This window comes from Hippoglossus hippoglossus, chromosome 19, assembly GCF_009819705.1.
Source record: "Hippoglossus hippoglossus isolate fHipHip1 chromosome 19, fHipHip1.pri, whole genome shotgun sequence".
NCBI classification, from domain to species: Eukaryota; Metazoa; Chordata; class Actinopteri; order Pleuronectiformes; family Pleuronectidae; genus Hippoglossus; species Hippoglossus hippoglossus.
In genome coordinates, this window is record NC_047169.1 from 12061237 (window position 1) to 12076404 (window position 15168).

Genomic DNA, 15168 nt, shown 5'->3' on the forward strand with positions numbered 1-15168 from the left:
GTGTGACGGTCCCACTCACTGTGTGTGTGTGTGTGGAATAAACATGTCATCAGAGAATAGTGTTGGTGAAGGATGGACGTCTGTTCACTGCGCATGCGCACTCTGTCTGGGAACACGCACATGTGGACCATGCCAGGACAGAGTGAGATGTAGGGAGGATGGAAATGAATAAGATAGTGGATGTGTACAGGTGACAACATAATAAAGCAAATAGTATATGTGTGTGTATATGTATCCAATTGTACATATAATTGTGTGCGAATATATATGTGTGTGTGTGTATAAATGTGTGTATGCTTGTGTATGTCTTTCTAATTGTTAAGACAAATATACGAGACAAAGAAATATGTGATTATATTTCCATCCAGAAAGCTCTCAACCACACTTGTTCCCTTTTCACTTTTTTATATTGAAGTTGTTGAAATAGTTGAAGTTGCACTCACTCACTGAAACAATGCTGAACTGGTGCTGCTCAGTTCTGGCTGTGTGTTAGGAGGTAGAGCGGGTCAGCCACTAATGATGGTTAGTGGTGGCTCGATGCCTGGCTCTTCCAGTTCCACTGCAGTCTGTGTCTTTGGGAAAGAGCTGCGCTGAGGGTACCTGAATGAATGTGATAGAAAAGGTGCTGCGTATAGAAGCACTGTGTGAATGTGACTGTAAAGTGCTTTGAGTGGCCGATTAGACTGGAACAGCTCTATATAAATAAATACGGTCCATTTACCATTTGTGCTTTGTGGTGATTTTTTTGTCTTCTGTTTAACTGTCACACCGTGAGGACGTTTTTTCACAGTGGAGAAAGGATTTAAATGACCTCTGCCAGGGAGAGAGAAGCTACTGTATTTTCAGTGATAGTAGACATGTACTGTGTTTATGTAGTGAGGCTCTACACATAAATTACGTTTATAACTTACAACATTAGGCCTAAGAGATTAAAGATTTAATGTGTACTTGGTCGGGGATTTATGTCAGTGAAATAAAAACTTTTTTCTAGGCTTGTGCCCTTGACAAAAGTGCAGCCGCAAATAATAATGTTTCCTAAACTTTGTCACGGGCTGTGTTCTATACAAAGTGTTTTTAGGTGTGTAGAGCATCTGTTATACAAAGGAACTGAATGATATTGTTATTTTGTTGCCATCATATGAAATTAAACCTCTTCTTACTATATTTCTTACTATTTCCCCTAAAGATGTAGAATGTATAGTTAAAACAAAATGAAAATCCCTCAGCTGGATTTAAACCACACTCTGATAGGTCTCATTTCCAGAGGCTTTTTCATTGGGATTAAAGAAACTAAACCTTTGTATCAGTTTCAGTTTGGGAGGTGGGAGGTTTACCATAAATTTCCCTGCTTCAGAGAGCTTTGGGGATTGCTAGATCAGCAGGTCCGGTTATACCTCAACAGAAACATTGTCAACGCACTTCGGCGACGGTTTAAGAACTCTGCTGGAAGTCAGGCTCCTTCGACACTTCACTCCAGATTCCCACAGGAAGATTTGAATACATTTAGTATGAAAGATGAAATGAGGAAGACTCCTTTACGGTGGTATCTCATCCAGAAAAATGTAAAGAGCTGTCCCCGTGTGACCCCCGATCCTCGTCAGGACATCCTGGTGTCATCCTTCATAAGAACGCCTCCAGTGGTGCTTGACCATGACGCTGCCCCAGTTTTACTGCTTTGACGGACTTGAGTGATTCATTACTGCATCAAGCAGGAATTGTAATCAACTGTAGCTGGCAGAGACGAAGGCTGTAGAAGTCGAGCCCGTCCACGCTCGATTCCACCGGGAGATAAATCGGCAGCGGCTCATGTAGCCTCAGCATCTTTTCTCCACCAATCTCTGTGGTGTCATTCATAAAAATGACCGGCTCATTTACTCTCACACCTGCCACCTCACCGTCATGGGCACAGACCTCCGTATACAGAGGCTGAGCCGTTCTGCCTATACAGCAATGTGGCTCTAGGCATCAGCATTTAACGTTTTGAGCATGCTAACATGCTAACATAAGCATTTAGCTCAAAGCACCACTTTGCTACTTTACCACTTTACTACTTAACAGAACTGCTAGCATGGCTGTAAAATCTTGCTGTGTTGGAAATCATTCACCACCCACTACTGACTTTGCCATTTTGTAGCGCTGTCCGAATGTTTTTTATACCCTCTATAGTGGACTCATTGTATCCCACAATGCATTGTAAGATGTGTATTGTAACACATACACGGATGCAGGTGAATTTCGCCCGTCAAAGTTAACCAAAGCTCAAGTTCACGCAAAGCAATGCTGCGAAAGTTTTATTAGCTTCCTCGCCCGCACAGATTGGAAGTGAAGGGGAGTCGAAGGTTTGCCTGTGCCACATTCAGGTATGTGTGACCAACAGGTTTTCACACCTATCATCATATTTGGTCCGGACCTTCAGACTTTGCAGTTCAGCCCAAACCAAAATAACAGCAGTGAAGGGTGTCTCAGACCAAGGTGCAGATTCACGGACAAAAAAAACTAAAGAAGTGGTCTCGGTCCAGATCAAACTGATCAATGGTTCAGTTTGTTTGCAGTGGGATTTTTTTGGGGATAGTTTAGACTTTCAGACCGATTGCAAGAAGTTGAGACAGCATTAAACAATAGAAGAAGTAAAAGCAGCCGAAGCGGCTCGCAGGAATGCTTTTCATCTTCACCTCCAAGGACGTTCATTTTACTGGTTGTAATACCATCATGATACTGCCGTGCCACCAAAATAAACAAAGGGAACCGGTTGCATTGTGCTTGTGCTGAATCAAAGAAAACGGCAGACAAATAAGAGAAGAGAGTACAGTATGATTTGAAAACTAAAATGTGTCTGAATAACAAGCCTCAGTTGTGGGTTGTGGGGAAATCTGCTCAGTATAATGTGCACCAACTCTTTATCGAGTGTATGGCACCAATCAACGTTGATATGACACGTTTTAACGCAGAGAAGAAAACCTGAGTAGTGTCTGAAATGTTTATTTCATTTTGCCATTGAGCTCACTTTATAGTCCTTTACATGAGATAGTGATTCATAACCTTAGTCTTGTATGTAGCTATTCATTTGAAAGCAGTTACATCATCGTGACATTTAATATCTTTACAGCAGTATCCCTGAAATATACTATACGTAATAAAAGTGGGTATTTTCTATGGAACCCAGTTTTATTGGGGTATCTCCCCCCGGAGAGATTCAGTGACATTGAAAAACTTTGACATTCATTTGGTTTAGTCCATTGTGGAAACTTCCTCAAAAAGAAAGAAAAGAAATAGGGGAGAGGACGTGTAATGAAATCCAGGCAGGGTTGTGATTGTCGATGCTTCCCCGGAGTGGCCCTCTGCACTTTGCCTGAGTACTTAACCTCTCAGTGGTATGTACATGACATTTAATTCCAATTACACAAATTACACAATCTGTGTGGAGCCGAGGGAGGAGGACGACTCGCATCACTGAGACGATCAGATTTCATTAGATGTCTTGTTCTCATCTGGCGACGGTGGTCAAACTTGTATCATCGTGCTTCTAAGAAAATAGCCAATTCTTTGGTCCAGTTTAATAGAGAAAAGATACATTAATAAAAAGCACTACTAATAACACAGGAGATAACAAACTTGACTCTTGATTTCTTACTGTTTGAGGATCTCTGAGTTGTTCATGTGGCTCATGAGTATCGACGCTGTTATTGATTGGTAGTTAGATTTTCTAATGCTTGTTAAAATAAGGTTTCCTGGTAACTTTATGCTCAATCTGCGTCGAGGAGAAGCACATGTTGTGCGTGAGTGTGCATGTAGACCTTGATTTTTGAAACCTTTCGACCATGCTGCACCGACTGCCTTAAACTTGCTTTTAAATGCATGCTGTCATTCAATACACAGCAGTGTGCAGTTTGGATTTGTAGAGGCATTTGTCTTGACTGACTTGTGTGTTGATGTAAGCATCAGCAGGCGAGACGGAGTGAACTGCTTTACACTGTCTTTTAGAGAAGGAGTTTAGGGTTTAGTCTGACAAGAAAGCATAAACATTGTGGTTCTCTCATCAGGAGAAGGTACTAAAACAGCTCCTATGTTTCCACAAAGCCTCTTAAGTGACATTTCATTGTTTTTGTAAGAACAGTGTAAACTCTGACAGGATTAACTCTTTCTAAGGAAGCTATTCATTGTATTGAATAAGCCATCGTGAATTGGCACATTTTCTCTAGCTCTAGAATTGAACATTTCTTGCATAAACACAACAGGTTTGAAATCACAGTTGAAAATATTGCCTGATTTCATTGCAGACGTCATTTGTAGACGTGCTGTAACAGCAGTAGGTTACTTTTGGTTTGTCAGCTGTTAAATCTGATTCCCTGACGTGTTGTGTGAAATTCCTTTAACTGTTGCGTGGATAGGAAACCATTTCCTCAGATAAAGAGCGAGTCTGTATTGAAGATCCAATTTTAGCTCCAACTTATTATTATTTTACGCATTTTCCCTTGTTGCCATGGCAAAGCACCGGGGGAAAAAAAGCGAGGAGCTGCTCATGGTTGTCTTGGATACAACAGTTTTTCCCTTGTAAAGTAATGAGAGGAGCTGAACCTGTGGGAGCACAGGGTTATTTATAGGCCTGACGCCAGGCTGCATGTGTGGATTAAGACTTGTTTGGTCACTGATGTGTGTTAGTCTGTGTGTGTAAGCATGTTTACCGGCCTTAATGCAGCCTCACTGTGGGAACAGCTCGAGGCGTTTTACACTTGAAATACAAACACCTGGGCTGCCACTTATATCATTGCTTCAGGGCAAAATGTGCTGGAAGATGCTTTTCTCCAGCCAAAAAAAGGGTCTTTGGCTGCAGGTTTTATTTGCAGCTCTTTGCCACGTCTGCCAGTCTAACCTTCACGCAATAGATACGATTGCTGGGGATCCTCGCTGATAGAGAAATACAGTGTGTGTGATGAAATGATTGGCCACAGTACATGGGTTTCTTTGAGTGCGGGCTTGTAGTCCTTGCAGGCAAAATTCCAAAATTCTTTAAATTAAATAAGTCACAATCCTCAATGAATAGTAGAAAGAGACCATGCAAGCTCAAAGTGAAAAAATACAGGTTGTAGCATTTATTCTGTAGAATTTCAGGGATATTTTAAGGCAACAGAGCCTCGACCTTTGCCCTTGTTACTGGTTATGTAAGACTTAGCCCTTGCAGGAATTTAAACTAGGCGTATTGTTACAGTGGTAAGGGATAGTTGCCATCGAAAATGTGTAAAAATATAATTATAGATCATCGTTCGTGCACACACACCAAACACATGCACACCCAGCTGGACTCTTTTTTTTTTTAACAGATTGACTGTAGAGATGATCGCACGTCTGCAAATGTGATGCGTTATGTTCCGATACCATCTTTCCCTTCTGGATATTGATTCTTATGCCTGGACTTTGCATATCAGCCGCTACAGAGTACCAATACTAGTGCATTTAGAAAAAAATTGTGTATTTTAACAGCTGTGTGCTGCTAACGCTGCATGAAAGTGATGATGATATTTCCAAATTGCTGACATTTTAGCTTGCTCTGACTAACGCTGCATTACCTTCTTCTTTGTTGCTCTAATAAAACAGTACTTGCCAGTGGCAGTACAGCACAACTGCAGTGTTGAAGAAGCTAATAAACTTTTAAACCATGGTATCGGATCGGTACATAGATTTCCATCCTTGCTGATGCCCGACCCAGCATTTTTGGCAGGGCTGATGCTGGTTTCGGTATCGGAGCATCTCGTCTTTTTGTGTAATTGCATGTGTGTGGGGTTTAACTAATAGACACAGAGTGAAAATCACAGTGTTTACATATACAAGATATCGCAGTAGAGACAGACTGACCAACAACTGCAGGGTCTTTTTCCTTCTGCAGCAGAAAAACAAGTTATGTGAAAATAACAATATGAAGGATCTCTCAACAAGTCTCGATCACGCTTTTGAGAATACTTGTTAAATCCCTGATCATAGAGCTTGATAACAGGTTGCAAGTCCACACTTTTCTGCCAGAAATTGTCACCAATCACTAAGTAAATGCCACCAACGGCGATAATTGCACCGTTATTAGATGTTTCCTAATTCTACCCTGTCAATAATATCGGAGTCATGTGTGAGTGGCAGAGGGCAGAGAGGATGATGCCCCTCCTCCAAGTGTGTCAGTCCAGCTCTGGCACAGCCAAGTCCCGCTGCAATCGGCTTTGACTTCTTAGCTGCCGTGTGGTCTCTGCATACTTTTAACAAGCTCATTTCACAGTGCAAACACGGGATGCCACGGGTAAGCCCGGGGGACTGGTATGCGGTATTAAGGTCCTGATCCGCAAAGATCAGTTTTGTAGAAAGCGCTGGGTCCTTCAGCATCGGAGAGAATTTGCTTCAGTGTCACAGCGGCGGCAACAGTTTCACAGCTGTTAAACAAGTTATCGTCTGTCTCGCTCATCGTGGATAGTGAAAGGAAACCATGCAGCCTAGAGATAGAGGAAAAATAAGAACTTTCATATCCTCAAAAACATAATGAAATCATCTACTCCTACACAATCAGTTACCCTGAGTTTATGTCGTAATATTACAAACGTGACATGTCTGTGTGTTAGGAGAAATAGATTAACTACATTAGACAAAGATAGTTAAACATGGATTACTAAAAAACATGGCCATGATCAAAACATAAAGCAGAATGAACCAGGTTATTGCAAGGATTAATGGCTGACGGAAAGTAGTTTTGCAGAGGAATAAATCTAAAGCTAAGCTGTCATAAGAGTAATAAAGTTTATTAAATATCTTGAAATTAACTATTCCAACCTGTATTGCGATGACGGTTTGAAGTAGTAGTTCCAGAACTCAAGCTCCAATGCATCTCCAGGCATCCCTGACTGTGGTGGATCAGTATCTTTGGATCATGACTGAAATATGCCTGTGAACAAAATGAATATTTAACTGGTGCCCCAGGAGGTGTTGATGAAATGCTTGGACACAAAACCACAGCCTTTCAAGTATCTGAACAAATAGGATTCGGGAGAATTTCTAAATCTGTGCAGAGAACAAATTATTAAGATGACACAGCACTGGGCTTGAAGACCTTTTGATATTTGTGTTTAATGACCACTGAAAGGCTGCGGAGGAGAAATATGAGAGTGATTAAAAATAATCTGTCTCCATGAAAAATGTCACCCAGGACACCAGTTAAGGAATATGAGCTGCTCTGTAGTTGAAGAGAAAAGTGACGCCATCTGAAGGAAGAAAATTAATTAATTCAGTTTATTGAATAAGTGACATCAGAGGGCAGACATGGCATTTAGAATACAGCAGTCATTTTGAACATTAGCGCCCCCATTTGGCCATTAAGTGCTCCTTCATCGCTACAAATCCAATCAGTGATGATGAGGTTGTCATACACACACATCCACACACAGTGACCCTGTGGTGACATTGCAGGGTTTTGGCCACCACGGCACCGGCTCCACCATAGATCGCTATTGTCATGGCAACCAGGAATTAGCATCCTTGGATACAACAGTCTCCCTCGTCAGCTGCACTCTTTTCCTCCTCGCCATTGTTCTTGTCGACGTAACCCCCCCTTCCCCGCTCACACACACACACACACACACACACACACACACACACACACACACACACACACACACACACACACACACACACACACACACACACACACACACACACACACACACACACACACGCCTTATGTTTCCTCACAGCTAAAAGCTTTCTGCCTGACAGTTTTCTCCTCATCCATCTTGTATTTTCTTCTGTCTTTCTCTTCACCATTGATTGCCGGTTCTGTCTGTCACCAACACACTCTCCTTTAGCTCATATTTGCCATTCCCTGTGTGTGTGTTTTTCACAGCTCCACTTCACCTGATAAGCCAGTGTTTGATCTGCAGGACAACAGATGCTTAGTCCTCCTCTGTTTCGCCTGTGATGTTTGTTGCTTTCTCTCGCGGCCTCATGTTAAATGGATCAATTAGAATCAACAGAGATCCTCTGTGAGCTAATGTTAGCTGGCCTGCCCACTCACTCGCCCGCCTTCTTTCCAACTGTTGCTAAAAATATTCCTGACGGAAGCGATGGCTAAAACTGTTTGGGTGTTTCCAGAGCAACTGGTAATTCTATTTTTGGGGTATTAATAAAGTTAGATACCAGTTGTCGTGTGTGGGAGCTTGATTAGATGAATTAGGAATGATCTGTGTGCACAAGTACTTTACACAGAAGGATTTGTTTTCTTTTCCATCGCTGCATTAAGGCGTCCACTGATCCCTGTGAGTGGAACTTTGAGGGACTCACCCTGACAGCACAACTCTACCTTCCACCATCTCTTGTTTCAGCCTTAATTCTGCCTCTGTATGGGGTTATCCATTCTTATTCAAAATACTTCTTTAATGTTCTCTGTGCAACTCCCCTCACTCTTTTTCTTCTCTTTTTTCATTGCAGTTGATCGAACGCTTTTTGTGGAGGATACAGGGAGGAACCAATTTTCAAAATGCCTGTGGCAACATCCAGCTCCGACTCGGGTAAGTGGCTCGGTCTTGCTGTGATGAGGGTATCGTTTTGTGTGTGTGTGTGTCTGTGTGTGTGGAGACACTGAATGGTTTGTGGTTATTCCAGCACCCAGGACATGTATCTCATCTCTCAAGTTCTAATGTGACCTAATGAGCTGGCTAATAGAGTGCTAAAACCTCAGTCTTGGATCAGTCATGCCTCAAAGGATTTGCTGTTGTATCCTTCCCTGTCCTCCACTCAGGCACAAAGGCCCTTCAGATCTGCAGCCGTAGCCAGTGATAAAAAAAAAATGCACACACACACACACAAGCATTTAGTGAGTCGTTTACTATTGATAATGACTCATCAGAGTTAATGGGTAGTTTTGCATGGGTAGTTTGTCAATTATAGTTACAAGAGCTCTGTTTTTACCCTTTTCAACCTTTTTTGTGAATAAATGGATGTTTATTTGAAGAAGGGGTGTTTTCTATCAAAATAATTTGAACTTAATAGTATTTCTAATGATAAAGGTGCGATGTGTAACTTCAGCAATTAGTGGCCTGTACTACGAAGCAAGTTCAACATACCCAGGATATCTTTCCGATATCTTTTTCCGATATCTTTTCGATATCTTTCCAATATCCGGGTGAACTTGAAAAATCTGAATCAGACTAAGTGGTCACAAGAATCTGGTTGTCAACTCATGTTTACCTCATTAAGATCTGAGCGCCTGGACATAAAAGGGGCGGTGTTTACTGCATATGACCAATCACAGACACGGACAAGTGAACTGACAGCCGAGCCGCATAATTCACAACATGGGGCAAACTGTTATGCTAGAAAAATACCAGGAGAACAAACAGCTGCTAAATGCAGGAAGGAAAACTGGTAAAAAAAATCTGATTGTGTGAATGTTTAAGTTACGGAGCCCCCTGGTGACATTTGGGGGAAAAAATATATTACGTAACAACAACATAATAACGCGTGGGAGCGAAATAAATAACTCAGGGCCATGAGATATGAATCTGTTCTTTACCTGTGGAACTGAACTGAACTGAAGAAGCCTCTTGGATAAGAGATTAAACGTTTCACTTAATCACATGATGCAGCCTCTATAATGGGCTTTAGTTTGACACACACTGTTTACATTGACTCTGAGGACACTGGTGTAAACGTTTGGAATTACTAATCAATAAAAACATATGGACCGCCATGACCCACGGAATGTGACTGTGCGCATTTTGTATTTTGGTGACAGGATAAACCTGAAGCATCTGGAAACAGGGGGACATTGAGGTGTACTGGGTGTGTTAGTGGCAGGGATTGACTTAACCAACCAGACATTGTTTAAACTTCCCTTTTAAAGAGAGTGTGCACCGCGCAACAGTGTAGTGTCATTTTGGTGAGAGAGAGAGGGGGGAGGTCATCAGGTAAATCTGTAAACTATCTATCCCTCATTCCGAATAAATATTTAATTTCATAGGATAAACCTAGTTAAAGAGGAGGATAAAAGTATAAAACTATGTCTGGTTATCCCACCGCTAACACACCCAGTACATCAATATGAGTAACTAAAGAAACGTAGATCAATGCAGACAGTCTGTGGTTCTGTGAGCATGTTGCTCCCAAGTGTCAGGTTGGTTATGTTCGGCTCCAGCAGTTGACAAAGGTTTATCATTCCCTTTGATGAGAATCTATATCTTTCATAAAGACACCGATCAGAGTAGGCAAGAGGATTTTGTCTGTCTCTGAAGACCCTCGTCCTCCTCAGAGACCCTCAACATTCCACACCGAGCTCCACGGGATCCTGATTTGAACGCTGAAGTCATGTTTCAAAGGAATTGATTAATCAGTGGGCGGAGATTTTATACGGGTTGAGCTCTTATCTCCAATTTAACCTGCTCCAAAGCAGGTTAGCCGTTCAGTAACCATTTTCAGTGAGACTGAAAACCCTGAAGTAACCCTGAAGTAACCCTGAAGTAAACCTGAAGTAAACCTGAAAATAGAATTGACTTCATATTATATCTTTAAGAGAGACAGTTTGGGTTAAGATGTTGTAAAGGCATTCAGTGTTGACTTCACAGCATGAACTCTAACTACTAAACTGCTTGATGCAACTGATTCCAGAATAAAATGTATAACTATCTTGCAGACAACAAAAGCGAGTATCACACATGTGCAAAAGTTTCCACGGATCTGCTGGAATCCAGGTTAAATCTGGCATCTCATCGTCGTTATGTGTGATATAATCTCACTGTCTCTTGTTGGCGTCATATCAAAGGGAATTTTCATGTGTAGGCCTTGGCAGTGACATCAAAGTTAAAACTGTGATATTTTTACATCAGTAGAATTATATTTTCTCATTTAAGTGCCAAAAAAAGGTGCCTGCATTGAATTCTCATCTGGCACGTATCCACCCTCCCTTGCATTTCCTCTTGTCTCGGTGCAAAGGGCACTTGATCCAGTGACATAAAAGATGGAAAAGCGATGACCAGATGTCTGGAAAACGAAGACACTAAGAATATTGGTTAACAGGGGGTCAGATGTAGACCTCGAAGCTTCATAATATTTTATCAGGCTGTAATAAATTGCAGCAGTCGGCTGCTGGATAGAGGGAGAAAATCAGCTCCACTGAGTTTCTTTTTTTTGGAACTCGGCTGTCAGTCAGTCTTGATTTGTACACTAGCCTCGGGCTGAGTCTGGATGACTGGTGATTTTTAGTAAAGCACAGTAAATAGTTTCCTCGAGCCAATTCATGTCCGGTTTTTGAATTTGAAAAGAAGCTATTTTTTTTACGCAGGCTGGATGAAAGAAAGGTTAGAGAGGGGTCAGTTTTGATTCAAAGCAATAACATAGTTTTCAACTCCTGTCAGAGAAGAAGCTCAGATGCGTTTCCTCGAGTTATGAGCAGAAAGGACAAATATAATCTGTGAGGCTGCCTGTGTTTCTCCCTGTGTGTTTGATATAGAGGATAGAGGGTCATCACTCATACTGTATGTGTCTGACCGATTCCTACACGCCAGCCTTCTGCTGCTCCTTCCTCCATTAACCCCCGCAGGGAAACCTGGAGGGAAAATCGTCCTTCCTCCTTTACTTCCCCCTCCTCCTGGAGAAAAGCACAATACACCTCTCTCTCTCTCTCTCTCTCTCTCTCTCTCTCTCTCTCTCTCTCTCTCTCTCTCTCTACACACACACACACCTTCCTTCCTTTGCTCATGCACTCAACCCTCTCTCATCTGCATTCATTCATGCGGAGGAGAAGACACTCAGCCAGGCATAGCTTATACACATTCACGTCAAGAGCAGGTGGAGAGGGGGGGTGGGGGGGAGGTTGAAATAGCGAGGAGCTGTTTTTGGCAGAAAGTGGAGAGAATCAGGGATAGAGAAAGAGAGAGAGAGAGAAGGAGGTAGAGAGAGAGGGAGATCTCTCAGTCTGCCTCAGATACTGTACTGGGTGTGTTGCTGTGAGCACTGTAGTGAGGGGCTGTTCACCATGGCTGGCAGCCTGTTTGGAAGGCTCTCCCTGGAGGAAGGGGACTCGGCCAACTCCCTGGAGGCCCTGGAAATCAAGCTGGATGGAGAAGGTAAGAACACAGGTCCCTGCCTGTTGGGCGTGACAGGGATGCAGGATGGATAAACAAACAAACAAGTTCTCTGGCTATGTGTTTTCTTACAGGCTAGGGAGGATGTACTGGGCAGAAGCTGAAATTAGAGGTTTAATCAGTTAAAATACAACTAAACAGGCGACTATGCTTCTGCACATGTTGGCCATTGAGCTGTTGTTTTATATTCGCATTGCACCTGCTCCTGAAGTGCTGGTTGAAACCTCCAGAGTGTGATGAAGATGGGCAGAGACAGATTAGGACCCAGGGCAGCATGTGATGCACAGGAATCTGAGACAGCAGAGTACAGAGACGGGAAGGGAGACGTCAAACGAAAAGACAGCATGGTGTTTTATAAATATTCACTAAAGGATGAGAACATGCCACATCTTTCTTTTCATTTAATTCACAATGAGAAGTACAGAGTGATAGAAAGAGGAATTGGACCTTGAGCTGAGCAAAGAAAGCAAACATAAGAAGTTATTAAAAGAGCAAGAGCCTCAGTAAGAGGAAGTAGTATTTTTAATTGTATGACAATGCACAGAGAATGGAGCGGGAAGCACCATACATTCAGTTCATAATTGATGGGAGTTCATTAATATTGCATAGAGTTGCATACCCCCCAGTATTATGTTCTGAGTGTGTGTCTATATCTATTTATGTACTTTTATTTATTTGCATCATTTTACATGAGTGCTTTGAACCATGGGTTGCATGTGTAAGTAAAAAAAAAAACACACGTAAAATTACTTTTGGACTCCTGATAAAAAGAACTAAAGCAACTATTTTACGGTGTCATGTTTAATTCGTCTAGTTTCACAGAGTCGTTACATAATTTCCGAGTCTAGTGCATGTCAGACAGTGTGCTGCCTTGCAAGAGATCCTCTGCTCTGTAATGTAGCCAGACAACACAGCAGTGACAGCCATAATGAATCACATTTTCTGTCAAAGCATTTGCATCCCGTCTATCAGCTCAGAGCGCACATGTGTGTGTGTGAGAGAGAGAGAGAGAGAGAGAGAGAGAGAGAAGGAAGGATAAAGCAAGACCTCCAGTGCATTGTACATTCCTGGTGAGTAAGTAGGGGGGTGATTCATATGCAACAGTGTTCTGATCAGAGATGGCGAGCTTGGAAGTGTCAGACTCGCAACCTTCAAATAATTGTCAGGCAGGGAGGCCCCCCCCCCATCTCTATATATACACACACACTGAAGTCCCATGCTATCAGAGAATTATTGTGTGTGTCGACCGGACTAATGTAGTGGTGTTCAAACACAGATGATGGATCATTGAGTACAGTGTATTGGTAGGATTAGGCTGTCAAAGATAATCGCTGGGTATCAACAGAATGGGACAATTTAATTCTGTTCTGGCTGAGGGTATTCGATAATACTGTGACACTGGCAATCACTTCATCCGTATCGCACCCTGGTGATCTCTGTTTGCTCTTTCATTAACTGGTGAGTGGGAAAACAAATATACACTCAAAGTCAAAATGTTTGCCTCCTCGCAGCAAGTTCAGTCGATGTAACTCATTCTGTTTAAATTTTCCTCGTTTAAACTTGATCGCTTGAAAAGGATCTCTCGCCCGTGGCGCTCCGCGGCCGTTGGTGTGAGGTGTAATGGGAGCAGCTGTCCATTTGCAAAATGTCAACAAATAGCACAAGTGTTGTCTCCAGCCGTGACCGTCAGCCAGCTAATAAGGCGATCCAGCTCACACCCATACCAGCGAGTGTCACCATGGCGATGGGGTGTCTTAAAAGAGGGCTTTTAGACGAGGGCTCATCTTGCTGATTGGACGAGAGTAACAAGTCCCCCCAGAAATGAGGTCATTCGTGGGACAGTCAAGCACGCTGCTGTAGTAGATGAGAGCAGAATAGAATAGAATTTGTTCTGTTAAAAATAAAAAAGGATAATGTATGATCCTTATTTCCTTAAAAATAATATCCAGGAAAATGATTGCTCAGCTATTACTCAATGATATGGATTTGTAGAAACACTATTAATTGGTAAATTTCAATGACTAGAAATTCAGTGCAGATCTGCAGATCTATGAGCAACTAATGAACTAATATGATCAACAGTGTGGCCCGTTTTGACCATAGAGAAAACATTCCACAGACTCTGGCTCCAGTTGTGCAAGATGGTGGTGTTCGTATCTGGGATATAAAAATGCAGTTATTCAGTGTATGCTAACCAGATGAGGAGAGCTGTTGTTTGGAAGACAAGCATGTACAAGTTACACACGCACAAACACACACACCCGCAGATTTACCACCAAAGTACATTACACAATCGATATGTCCACACAGGCTTCACACAACATTCCCTTAACTTGTCATGAGCCTGTCTTTTGAGCGACGCTCCACCAGGGGGACGTTGACAGTATTCTGACTTGTAGACCTGAGCAGAATTCACATTTTAGCTGCGACAGTTGTCGTCCGAATATAGGAGAAGAAAATACTCTGCACAGACATTAACATGTAAAAAAAGAGTCAAGAATCCAATAGTATAAGACCAAAGTTATTATGTACTAATGTACTAATCAGGTCTGGTGCACAGCTCAATGGGATATACTCAAATCCAATATACTTCACCCCCACTGTCTTAGACATTCATCTTTCTCTACCTGAGGGATTGATAGTAATTATATTTGCTGGGGAGCAGAATCAAATCTTAGAGAAACCTTTAAGCATTTAATAAAGTCTGTGGAGGCCCATGAATGTTTTATTATACAGAGGTGACTTTGGTAATTTGGAAGCGCCTCACTGTCATTTTAACTGAACGATGGGGAATAAAGTTTCAGTAACTCACAGGACAGAATGAAAATATAATTGAGAACAGGACTGCTCGGATATCTGTTTGTGTTTTCACAGAATAAAGCTGCTGTTATGAATGCAGAATCACACTGCACACTGAAAAGCATAGCATAGCATAGCATTGACCTTATCCAGTAAAAGAGCCAGGATTAATCACCACCAGGTCTTCGCTGAGGCTGACTTTCAGTGTTCTTTCAAAGTTTAGTTTCGGCTATATAGTGAATTTGAAGTCCATTTTTCACATTAA

General features: G+C 42.1%; 1 protein-coding gene across 3 annotated transcripts in view; it reads left to right on the forward strand.

Moving 5' to 3' along the window:
- Window positions 1–15168, forward strand: part of mpp2b (membrane protein, palmitoylated 2b (MAGUK p55 subfamily member 2)) — a 40114-nt gene that overhangs the window by 611 nt on the left and 24335 nt on the right. The window contains exons 1-2 of one of the 3 annotated variants that reach the window (XM_034570663.1): window positions 8346–8364; window positions 8455–8534. In XM_034570663.1, coding sequence (XP_034426554.1) covers window positions 8504–8534 — 31 coding nt within the window. In that variant the 5' untranslated portion in view covers window positions 8346–8364; window positions 8455–8503. Of the gene's footprint in view, window positions 1–8345; window positions 8365–8454; window positions 8535–11707; window positions 12087–15168 lie in introns of those variants that run through there. The other 2 variants (XM_034570662.1, XM_034570661.1) reach the window with 2 other exon arrangements.